At 42.1% G+C, this 12,177-nt stretch overlaps 1 protein-coding gene across 2 annotated transcripts in view; it reads left to right on the forward strand.

The window, feature by feature from the left end:
* The window catches only part of CACNA1C (calcium voltage-gated channel subunit alpha1 C), a 445,763-nt gene that overhangs the window by 389,174 nt on the left and 44,412 nt on the right, over positions 1-12,177 (forward strand). Inside the window, exons 31-32 of one of the 2 annotated variants that reach the window (XM_062491894.1) lie at positions 8,046-8,129; positions 8,775-8,858. In XM_062491894.1, the coding sequence (XP_062347878.1) occupies positions 8,046-8,129; positions 8,775-8,858 (168 nt within the window). The remainder of the gene's footprint in view (positions 1-8,045; positions 8,130-8,774; positions 8,859-12,177) is intronic. The other variant, XM_062491895.1, reaches the window with a different exon arrangement.

Here is a 12,177-nt window from a genome sequence, read left to right on the forward strand (position 1 = left end):
GATGAGCCAGGGCCTCACTCACAACATCAACAGCAGCAGCAACAGTCTGGAAAGGGAACAGTGCAGTGCAGGGGAAACAACAGTGCAGGGGAAAGCAACTTGTTCTCCCTCTCAGACAAAAATCCCAAACCTCTATCACTTCATGAAAGTTTGTTTTAAAGGGTCAAAAAGCTCTCAGAGATGTGAATCTTCATATAAGAATGTTACCAGATAAATTGTGATACAGCACCTGTTAAGAACCATTCATCATGTTAAAAAGTGACATTTCCACTGGCAAATGGTCACCTGGCTGACATCTAGAGGAGAAGTAATTCCCCCTTCTCTCATGCATCTGGCCTTTGGAGACCTTGGAAACTTTTGTTTCCTTTGTTTCTGCTTCCCCAAGGGTAGAATGAGAGTAATCATCCTCTTTTGGCAAGTTGTGATTGCTAGAGTACATAAAAATAGGTATTATTTTATTATCCATTCTAACCTATATAAAATTAAGCCTTTTATGAAAAGGAAGCAATTTTAAAAGAAACTATGCAAAAACCTGCTGCTCATACCTACAGTGCCATTTCTTGAACATTGTGCCTTTCTGACAGTCAGTATCCACTATCCACTCAGCAACCACATCAGAGCAGTCCACAGCCTCTTCCCATGCTTCCTGTGGAGAGAGGGAAGCTATTCCAAGTCCAGCCCCATATTCAGAATGCTTCTTCACCCACTGCTTGCCACTGTCTCATCTTTCCACAACTTGAAGTGACTCTTCACTCTGAGAGATATGGCCCTTCTGTTCCTATGGGCTGAGTTTTCCTTTGTTTGAATCATTCTTGCCTGGGCTGGGATGTCAGCCCTACTTTAGGAGACAGACTATCTTAAACAATAAAGCCCATCCTTTAGCTCTTTTAATAGGACATATTTCTGGCTTGGTTTACTGCCTTATTTACTGGAGTTATTTACTGGCTTTCATCAAGAAATGCTGCTTCTAGACCTTCCAAAGTCTTTGAGCATCTGCATGGATGCAGATAACATGGAATTGGACAGCAAAGTTCTCATGGAATGTACTTTGTGATGAAAGATCTGTTCAGCTATCACATTCACTTTTCAGTCTTTCTGGTAAAGCTGGTGCTGGTTTTGTTTCTTTTTGTTAAGAACAAGTCTAGTTTCTGGATGCAGGGCAGTAATTGTTAAATGACTGCAGTGAGCTTACTGTTCATGAGAAAAAGAACCTAACTCCTCATGAGGTATTATATTGCCACAATATACCTGTAGGAAGGTCAAGAATGTTTATCTTACTTTCCAGGTGGACAGCAAAATTTTTAAGGTAGCTTTCAGTTATTCCGCCACCATTTTCATGCATTTATGTCATTCAAAGGCAGTTAAGAGCAATCCAGGCCAAAAATTACATCAGGATCAGCTAGTTGAATCATCTGGTTTCATTATGTTTTACTAGTATAATTTCCTCAGACCTCCTCAGCATGTTGCCTGGAAATACACTCTTTGCTATGTTTAAGAGATGCTTTCATAATAAATCCTTCCATTTTGTCTTTGCCATGTTTCTTTCCCAGTCTTTGGAGGACCTGGGACCAGAACATTACCCTTCAAGCCTCCCCTGTGGCTGAGAGCTTGTGTATTTCTAACCACTTCACAGTAAATGAAATAGAGGCAGATGTTAGATGGCTGTGCCACCAAGTGCCACCACCTTCAACACCTGAAGGGGGCCTGTAAGAAGGCAGGAGAGGGTCTTTTTGCAAGGACATGTAGTGATAGAACAAGGGGGAATGGCCTTAAACTGAAAGAGGGCTGGATTAGATTAGGTATTGGGAAAAAATTCTTCCCTGTGAGGGTGGTGAGGCCCTGGCACAGCTACCCAGAGAAGTTGTGGATGCCACATCCCTGGAAGTGTTCAAGGCCAGGCAGGATTGAGCTTGAGCAACATGGTCTAGTGGAATGTCCCTGACCACAGCAGGGATTGGAAGCAGATGATCTTTAAGGTCCAGCCAAAACCATCCCATGAATCCATACAGATAAGCATGGAGGCACTCATGGGGTTCTTTAGAAAACACAATTCTGGTGAAATTAACTGGATTGCAAAATCTGGAAATGGAAATTCTCAGTTCACAAATATGATACATATCTTTTCTAGTCATGCTCTCCAGACATTATCAATTATCATTAGGTGTGTAGAGCGTAAAAAAGAGATTCTATATTTCCAGCCTCCATAGATGTTAAAGTCAAAGTCAAAGAGTCAAAGAGTGTCTTGGTTCAGGCAGTGGGGTTTTTCAGGTTTTTTCCCGTGGTGAAGATATTTGTTCCCCAGAAGCACAAGTGAAACCTGTAATTTGCTTTAGGGCCTACAGTATCTCAGGCAATAATCAGAAGGTGTCTTACTTCAAAGTGGCCAGTAACAAGGTACCTCAGTTTTATACCAGTGACCTAGAAATAAACATCTGAAGTCTTTTTCCAGAACACAGAGCCATTCAGCTCCTCCAATTCTTTTGTTTCTGTCAAACACAGAGTCTTCAGGATGTCTGTGCAGGCATGTCTGCTTTCACAGGTGCCCTCATTGTGAGAGAGAGCATGAAACAAGTGAGGGAGGATAAAGGAAAACATCAACATTTTTGAGTGTCCATCTTGGGCTATAAGCTGGTCTTGCTTTCTTACGGATTAAGCAAAAAGTCATGAGGCTCCTTCAGAGCTCACCAGAATAATGATAAAATGCTCCTCTTTTCTTTGCCTGTATGTGGAAAAAATTGAGGGAGTACAAGGGAGCCTTTAATTCCCTGCAGCAGTGACTCATTACAGTGACTGGTAGGTGAACTGCAGGGACTCTGTCTCAGAATTAATCCATCAGGGGATGAGAGTTGATAGATAGTATGCAAATAGATGCTGTTTTCCTGCAGCCTGTCAGGAACTCCAAGCAGCTGCAACCTCCACTTGATTCCTTCTCTATTAGGTTCTGTTAATTCTCCTGATTGCTGTTATGGCTAAATGGTATCTTAGCACAACAGAATTTGCATCTGATACATCTCTGCTCTGTGTCAGGAGCTATTGCAGCTTTGTAAGATTGTTCAGGGCACACATGAATCCCCCAAATCTGCTGTAAGAGCATGGAACTCTGTAAATGTCCTTTGGTTCAATACTGTCCCTTTTGCAAAAGTACTTTCAGGGAATGCCTCTTTTAATGAAGCCTGAGAACTGACTCTCACAGCTCTAAACAGCCTGCAGCATTTTCAAAAATGAATCCTTGTATTTACTAAACATCAGCCAGACTAGCAGTTCATCTCATTTTGCAAATCCCCAGCAAAGTCTGCTTTGCCCTTTACAATCAGCAGGAAATTTTTGCTAAGAAATCCCACTGACTGTCAGGGTACCAGCCCCATTCTCTCCTTTCTATGTACTCTCTTCATCTGATTTAGACTTGATGCTTCTTTTTTTTTGTTTTAGCATGCAGGATTATTTCAGAAAGTGGTAGCAAGGTCATCCTGTAGTTTCCCCTCCTTTTAGGCTGTGCAGTTATCTCTGTGTCTTAGTTTCTCCTCCTCGATGCTTCATTCCCATATTCATGAATACAAACATGCATTCATGTATGCATGTCCTTCCCTTTTTTCCTACAACACTGCAGCATCACCTTTCACTGTGGGCCATCCCACCTACATTTAGATCCCACACAGTGAATAGGCTTGACCTTGCTGTGCTCTTCATCTTTAGAGACCTTTTTCTCAGAGGGGTTTGTTAAATTTTGCCAGCTGCCTCAGAAGAGGCAGAAATGTAAACCTGTGACTAAGCAGATAAAAAACTGCATGTAAACTAACACACAAGTGACCCTGAAGGTCCCACAGGGCTGGATACTCAAAACCCAGCTAGTACCATGACTCAACATCACCCTTCCCCTTAGGACTTCTATGCTTCAGTGTAAATACACAGCACTCCAGCTACCACAGTACTCTTATACTACAGGTGACAGAGCTTCAGATAGACTCCCTTGGGCAATTTTCTCTCTTGTTAGTATTGAGCCTTCTTAGATGTCCTATTTAGGATCTCATATTCACAAAAAGTAGAAGAAATGGTGTCCAGAGATGTCAATGTCTCCATTAGCACCTAAACAAAACCCTAGTTTCTTTAACAGCTAATCTCAGCAACTAGGAAACCTAAAAATGATTGGCATACTCCCGCTGAAATGTCTGCTTCTCTTGCACAAATGAGATTCCATTCCAGTCAGCTACTGTATATTTATGCTCAGCCTTTCATTAACCTATTGACCACGTGGTGATACACAATCATTTGCTACCTTTGGGGGGAAAAAAATTGGGGAAAAAATGTGCTCTACTGGTGGGGCTATTTCATGCTTCCTGAATATTCAATCCAATCCTCCTGGTCTCTCTCTGTCCTCTTTTCTCCCCAAAAACTTCATGGATCTCCAAAGACATCCCATAAGAGAGGGTGATTACCATTCCCCAGTAACCCCCTGAGGATGCCATTATGTGGCATGCAATTATAGCTAAATCAGGGTCAAGCATCTCCCTTTATGGGTAAAATATGGTATTGCACTCTAAATTCCTGTACTGCAAAAACAAACAGTGCCATCAATTCATTTCCAGTCAGACCTCCACCCTCTTGGGAAAAGTATGCAGAACTTTCTGGTGGGAAAAATATTTCGGAAATACAACCTCTTTATTAGAGTGAAAGTTCTTCCTTCATTCAGTTTGTCTTTCATGAGCCACCCTGGTACACTCCAGTGAGGAATGTGGCTTGAAGAGGTACTTTGAGGTCACAAGAGGAAAGTCCTGGAGGCATGTAGCTCACTCTCATAATGCACTCATAACTCATTACCAGGTTATGAGGTCTGATCCAAAGCTAATTCCCACATGCCCATTTATAGGTAAATGTCTCTAAGGAGGGTGGGTGGCTTTTCAGGGAAGGATTCCATCTCCTTGCACCCCAATGAAGAATCTGTGTTCTCTGTTACCTTGAGCTCTCTTACTGTGAATAATATCTTCCTATTTTTCACCCTTCTGTTTGAAACACAGAGGGAGCAGGTGAGGAGGAAAGGAAGGTTTTTAAATTCACGTGTTTCCTTAATTCAACACCGGCATTTTGGATGTGGGGTTGAGTAAAACTGCATTCATATCCATGGTTCCTCTCTATCACTCATCTAAGAGACACAGGAGGAAGAGAAGAGATCTTTGAGTTCACCTTACAGCCACACAATAACAGACTGGGATAATGCTCTTTCTGAGATCCCAGAGCAGAGCAGCCCATTACTTTCAAGCAAGGATCTTGCTGCTGAGACTCAGCAGAGCATCCCAGGAGAAAGAACTTGCTGTGTAAATTTGGAGCAACACTGTTAAGTCAGCAGAGTGACTCCAGATACACTGTGGTGTCTCAGAGGTCCAAAGCAGCTATTTTTGATGGCAATGAAAGAGGGACCTTTTACTTCCAGGCCTGAATCTCTCCTGAGATGTGCCAACTCTGTCAGAGCAGTGTCATTGCTTCCAGTGAGGTTACTACTGCTGGAAGCAGTACATAACTGACTGGCTTTGGTGGTCATCTTAGGACAGAATTTGATGTCACTTGTCACATAGGTTCTACATCAACAGCAAATGCTGTTTTACCAGAGCAATCATTATTGGGCTCTATGTAAAAAGCTGCTCAGAAAAAATAAATTGTAAATTTTGTTACACCAAAAACATTCTTTGCAGTATGGTGCCAATCATAGTAAGAATACCAAATACCTGTCACTAGAGAGTTGAAAATCATTAAAAGTCATCTAAACAACACGTTTTGGATCTTTACCCTTGCAGCTGCCCAAAAATCAAACTCTTGGGGTTTTTTTTGAAGTTGTCTGGATTCCTTCTGAAATCCTTACAAATTCCTAAACTATGCAATTTGAGAGGAATAGAAGAGAACCATGCTATTGAACGCATGTATTCCTTTGGCATGTGGGCAGTGCCCTTGTGTTCAGTAGGACTGTGCCCATGGACAGGGGCAGGAGGATTGGGTCTCTTGTTTTCTGCTCTCTTCTTTGATCCTGCAAGTGCACTGTCTGCCAAGATCTCATCAGGCTGCAAAGGCACTTTGTGTAACTCTGTATGATCTGTGTCTGTCCTTTATTTATTCAAAATGTGTTTGCCTCTACAATTTAATCTGCTGTTCTCTCCCTCCCCTTCCTCTTGGTGAAGTCTAATGACAGTTTTATTCCAGGTCCATCTGGTTGCTAATGATGCTGGACATCACTGCTGAATTCATTCTAATATTTGTTGTGTATTTCTAGGCTGGACGCTGAATAATAATATTCTCTGAATTTGCTTTTGCTCCTGTTTGCTTCCTCCCCGTTGTAGCTAATTGTGTAGTAATGTGTAGCCATGGGATGGGTGCTCCTTCCAGTGTAGATCTGCTAAGACTTGCCTATTTCAGGCTGCAGAACAAAGGTGTTTTATTCTGGTTTTGAGGAGAGGATTGCAAAGTCCCCTCTACCAGCTCCCTTCAGTGGCATGGAACCAGCTGGGCAGTGGCTTTTTCTGCTTCATCTTTTTCTGTCTTTTTTCCCTGCCCAAAGTGTAATATTGTACATAAATGTGAGTCTCAAAGTATCATGGAGACATTGTTTCAGCAGAAAGACACTTTTTGCCAGTGCCTGCTCCATGTGATGGTTGAACCTACAGTAATCTGAGGTTCCCAAGCCCGACTTCGTACTGTGCCAGTACTGGGATAATTTTTTTCTTTCTTGTTTTTTTTTTTTTTCTTTTCTCCTTTTTGCTTTCTGCAATGCTGCCTGGGAACACAAGCTCACACTTTACCCATGACCTGACTCTTGGACTAAGAATAGCAGTCACAGTGCAACTTGGGTTCAGTCTCACAGGAGACAAGCTGCAGCTGGGAAACAGGGAGGTCAGATTAGCCCATGCTCACAAGACCAAACACATGAGAGGAGCACAGAGGATTTCATATGTTTGCCTCCTTTAAAGACTGCAGAACAAGGGCAGGAGATTGGCACAGGTGCTCAGTGAGCCAAGATGAATTTTCTTCGCTCATGACATTGACTTTAGAGGAAATTTACATACAGAGGTTTATCTTCTGGGCTGAACAGACCCTTCTCCAAAAGGGTCCTGTGTCCTTACAGCCTATTCACCAAAAACTATGCAGGATGAGGACAGTAAGCAGTGCTGATTAGCATCTCCTGAGCTCTTCTTAGGACAAGGAGATGTTTGGGATAGCCCTGAAGTGATCAGCCATCGCTTTTCCTGGCCAGCCAAGGTGACAGCACTGCTGTGGCACAGCAGGAGTGAGCAACAGGTCTAGCTCTGAGCAATGCTAAAGCAAACTTTGCTCCTATTCTTACCTCTTCCTGATGGGACGAGCCAGCCTACATTCACAGCTCCTTTTTGTGGTGCAGGTATACTTTCAGAGTAACAGAGATACCAGTCCTGCTCTGTACTATTGACACAGGACCTAAAGCATTTCTGAAAGAAACTGTCAGGCTAATGATTGCCATAATACTGGCTGTGGCTCGGTAAAGAGAAATGTGAGATTTAGACAGCACGTCCCCAGCTTGACTGTGCCCTCTCCTCCTCCATGGCACAGCAGCCAGCTATTCCCTGTGCCAGCACAGCGCACTGCAGCTGGAACATGGACTGGGGGATTGATATTGACAGTGGGGAGCCATTTTTTGAGGAAACCACGTTACACTATTCCTGTACACTCCCCACTAAATGGGAAAGGATGCTGCATTGCCAGGAATGGATATGTCTGGTGGAGCTGGTCCTGCAAGCCCCATTCCTGCCAGCAACCATGCTCAAAATGATCTGTGTGACTTCCCTTCAGCCCCTGTCTCAGAGTTGGAGGGGAGGGGTGGCTTCTCTGGAATCACATCACCTGGAGAGGGGCTGCTCACACAAGTCAGGGAACCCAGGCCTGGGCTACAGCTTCAGACACAACAAGTAGACTTAAGAGGAAATCCCCTTGAGGTGTCAGGGCAGAAATTCTAATGGTAATTTTGAACTGTTTTTGTCTGTCTAACATTCCTTTTTAATCCCCATCCTGCCTGCCCCTTCCTTATGTAGGGTTACTTTAGTGATCCTTGGAATGTTTTTGACTTCCTCATCGTAATTGGCAGCATTATAGACGTCATTCTCAGTGAAACTAATGTGAGTATTACTCTACCCTCCCCAGGATACCACCACCTCCTCCTCCTCCTCTGCTGTTCCTTCTCTCTTTCTCTTTTTTTCTCTCTCTTTTTGTTTTCTGGTTTTTTTTCCCTCTAGTCATGCTTTTATTGAACTTGCCGTCGTCCTTCTCCTTCTCCCAGGGAAAAAAAAAGGAGGGGGGGAAATGCCTCCTTCTTTTTCACTTGTCATAGCTGGCCCCAAGGCTGTGACTGGTGAAAGCGCACAGAGTTTGGGGTGTGTGTGCTTTTTTTCCCTCCAAAAGGTAGACATGCTTGAGTGTAACTTTCTGACTAACCAGGCTTTTGTTGGTACCCTCCATCACGTGAAACGTTACAGAGGTTTGAGCAACCAATACTGTAGAGTGGTAAGAGACTATTTAATATGCCCACATAACCTCTTTCTTTTCTTATTTTTTTCCTCTTCTCTCCCTCTTTCATGTTTTTGTTTTGGTTTGTTTTTTTTTTTCATTTTATTTTATTTTACTTTTTACTTTTTTTCCCCTCTTTTCTCCCTTTCCCTCTTTCTCTCCCTTCTCTCTCTCTCATTCTTTCTTCCTCTTCCTTCTTTCCTTTCTCTCTCTCTTTCTCTCTCTCTCTCTCTCCTTGGCTTCTCTGCCACATGCAGCACTATTTCTGTGATGCATGGAATACATTTGACGCCTTGATTGTTGTGGGTAGCATTGTTGATATAGCAATCACCGAGGTGAACGTAAGTAGCTGGCGTCTGTCCATGATCGTGCCTGCTCTAACATTTTCATTTGTCTTTCCCGGGTTCTTTTTATTTTATTTTTTTTCCTCCCCTTTCCTCCTTTCTTTTGAGTTTATTTCCAGAACTTTTTGTTTTGTTTCAAAGCTCTTTCTTTTTTTTTTTTTTTTCATTTTATTTGGTTTGGTTTTATTCTGTTTTAATTTTTGGAACGACTTAAAGGACTTTTTTGACTGTTGCATCATTTTCTTCCTTTCATAATCCGCCTGGCATGAATTAAACTGTATAGCAGGAAAAGTGATGGGAAACGTGGAGTGTAAGTGAAAAAGCTCTTTGTGCCATGGGAAGCTGCTCGAAGAGGACTTTGGTCTGCCCAGTGTTATGCTTTGCTTCCCATGGCAGTTCAATACTCTCCACCCCACAGAGAGATAAAGGTCAGTTCTTTCGAGGTGGAACTGAGGGAACCCAAACAGGAATCCTCCCTGTGCCTCCTCACTCAGGCTTACTCCAAAAGAAATAAAGACCAAATCATCTCTGTTTAGAGGAATCTGCTCCTAATGTTCCATTTCAAATGTGAAAATAGTTGAAAAAAGGTAATTTAAATTTCTTTAAAAGGTAGATAAAATAAAGCAGAAATCCCAAAGGAAAACAAAGTACCACAATTCCACCCCCCTTTTTGTTCTTTTTTTTTTTTTTTTTTTTTGTTTGCAACATGATTTGCTCCATCTCTCAAATTGCACCAGCCCAATTGGCACTGATTGGCCCCACTCATTTCCCCCTCAGCAGACAGGAGAAGGACTGAGTGAGCCACAAAGACTGAAATAAGCCTCTAGTGTGCAGGAAATAAATCACACCAGGCAATTTTTTTTCCTTTATCTCTTTTTTTAAAGGTGGATGGATACAGAGCTATAAGATAAATAGACAAAGGAGAGGCAGGAAACACATCGATTTTTCAAAAGAAAGACTGTGATGGGTTTATGAGCATGGACAAAAATTACACTGAAAAATCCACCTTATAAAGGCCAGGAAAACAAAGATTGAAAGAAAATTACTGTAAATATGTTAAAGATCAGAAAATTAGTTATGAATTTTCAAAATTATGTGGCTGTTGAATAAACATTCCATCTTGGAATTGTTGTGTACTGTAAAGCCAACCCATTTCATGCAGAAAAGTGACAGCATATTTTTCACTCACTGCTGTATTTAGGGAAAAAAAATTAGGCAGCATTTTGAAAATAAAAATGCCATACTTGGAACTTTCCAAACAAAATGTTTTTGTATCTTGGTTCTAGTTTAACTTCTCTTCAACTCTTTTTTTTTATTATTATTATTCTGAAACAGGAATATTTATTCAAGCTGCAACATTTTGATTTTGAATAAATTAATTTTTATTTTTTTTAAACTGGTTTATTTTCCTTGACTTTTGAAAGAATGGAAAATAGTTTTTAACTAGAAAGGAACTTTTATTTTGCATCTCTCAAATATCATACTTTCTGGACACAAAAGTTGTTTGCAGCATTTCCCACAGAACGCTGTAAACAGTTTTGGTTACCCTTTTACTAGGTAGATATTAGTATTAGGCTGACTTTGGAGGAGGATGTTACAATGAGGCTGAAGTTGTTAATTTTTAAGAGTGATATTAAAACCTTTTCTCTGCCACACTTGTCACAAGCAAACCAAGTAAAGAACCTGGAAATGGCCTTCAGATTGTGGAAAAGTGCAGTTCTCATCCATAGAGGGAGAACTGTACATGGCACCGGAGGGAATAAACACAGTTAACTGGAAATGAATCATATTAAACATCAATTAAACTTCCCTGACTGATGTACTTAAATCAATGCAAAAGTCTTCTAGGCAGAAAGGAGGGAAATCCTTGTGTTTTGGTACATAGTCTGAAATCCTGGACTGCAGGAAAAGCCTGCAGATCCTTCTGAAGAAATTCAGATTAATCTCCTCATTATCTTCCAATTTTTGAGGGGAAGAGAGTCACCCAGGTGTCCTCTTGCTGTTGGTGGCAAGGGATGCTCCTCTCCCTGGACATGTCTGTGACAGAGAAATAAATTACTATTTGGAGGTGCCTGCCAGTGACTGGTGAGTGTCTAGGTTTGTTAGGTTTGTCTAGACACCCAGCTCCCAGACATCAATTTTAAGCAGTATAAATCACATTCATTGTCAACATCTTGTGGAGACAGTCATGCTGCTGCTGATTGTTGTGATCTTCAGTCTCCAGGGCTGTCCATGCTGGTGTGCTTAATTGCCAGTGACAAGGCCCTCTCTCAACTCAAGTTCATGTCAGGAAAGGCCCAGAATCCAGTTTTCAGTTATAGAAGCCTATGAAAAATGAGGGCATGTCTCTGCCCAGACAACAAGCACCTGCCTTAGGTGAGGAGGCGGCAGGGTTGGCCCTGACTCTTTTAGTAAGGGCAGTGAAGAGCATTGTGTGATGGTCCCTCTGTTTCCTCTAAAGAACCCTTTCCTTCTATACAGTTTTACAGATCTCTGCACACGTCTTTTTGTTACCTGGCATGTTTAAATCTTCTCTTTTTATCTAGGCAAGTCCTTTGCTACTAGTTTCTAATGTTTGTTACTAAAAACTTGCACAACATTTTTGACGCACTGATAAATAAGCGGCAGCTATGGATTGAGTTTGTTCTGAAATGTTCTGAAATCCCTTTGCACTTATAACCTTTAATGAATAAGAGAATGTTTTGTATGTTGGTTTGTCATGTCAGATTCCGTCCCTGCTAGCAGCACTTGATATGTTACACCTGTAGAAAATGGGCTTTGGAAGTAGCAGCCCATCTTGGACGGACCGTTGTCATCTTCCCAAGCAGTGTGAGGCAGATTATCACACACTTCTCCCCTCTCCTCAGGGGCTTGTTGCTTCCTTGCTGTCTGTGGCTTTGAGCAAGCCCTGCCCTGTGTTTCTGCACACTGTCTTGTCTTGTTCCGAGAGACCTGGCATCTGAAAAGGACAGAAACAATTAACCCTAAAATGCCAATCAGCTCCATTAATAGGAGATGTTTAGACTGGTCAGGTGCAGGTAAAATATTTCTGCTTAACTCCATAGAAGCTGAAGAGTGCTTGCGGTAGGATCTTGGAAGGTGCTGCTCTTGGAGTGAAGGGTCAGTTCTTATTGTGATCAGTTAGAAGGGAAGATGGAGACTCCCAGTTTAACCTGCAGCCATAGACAGATAATCCTGAAATCTGTGAGGTTCACCAGACATTTGCACTCAGGGGAAGCAAACCCAGCAGGCACTGAGCTGTAGTTGTGAGGAGAGCCCTGACTGACTGACAGCCTCCACAGTGTGTGTGTGTGTA

The sequence above is a fragment of the Cinclus cinclus genome, chromosome 4, assembly GCF_963662255.1.
Source record: "Cinclus cinclus chromosome 4, bCinCin1.1, whole genome shotgun sequence".
NCBI classification, from domain to species: domain Eukaryota; kingdom Metazoa; phylum Chordata; class Aves; order Passeriformes; family Cinclidae; genus Cinclus; species Cinclus cinclus.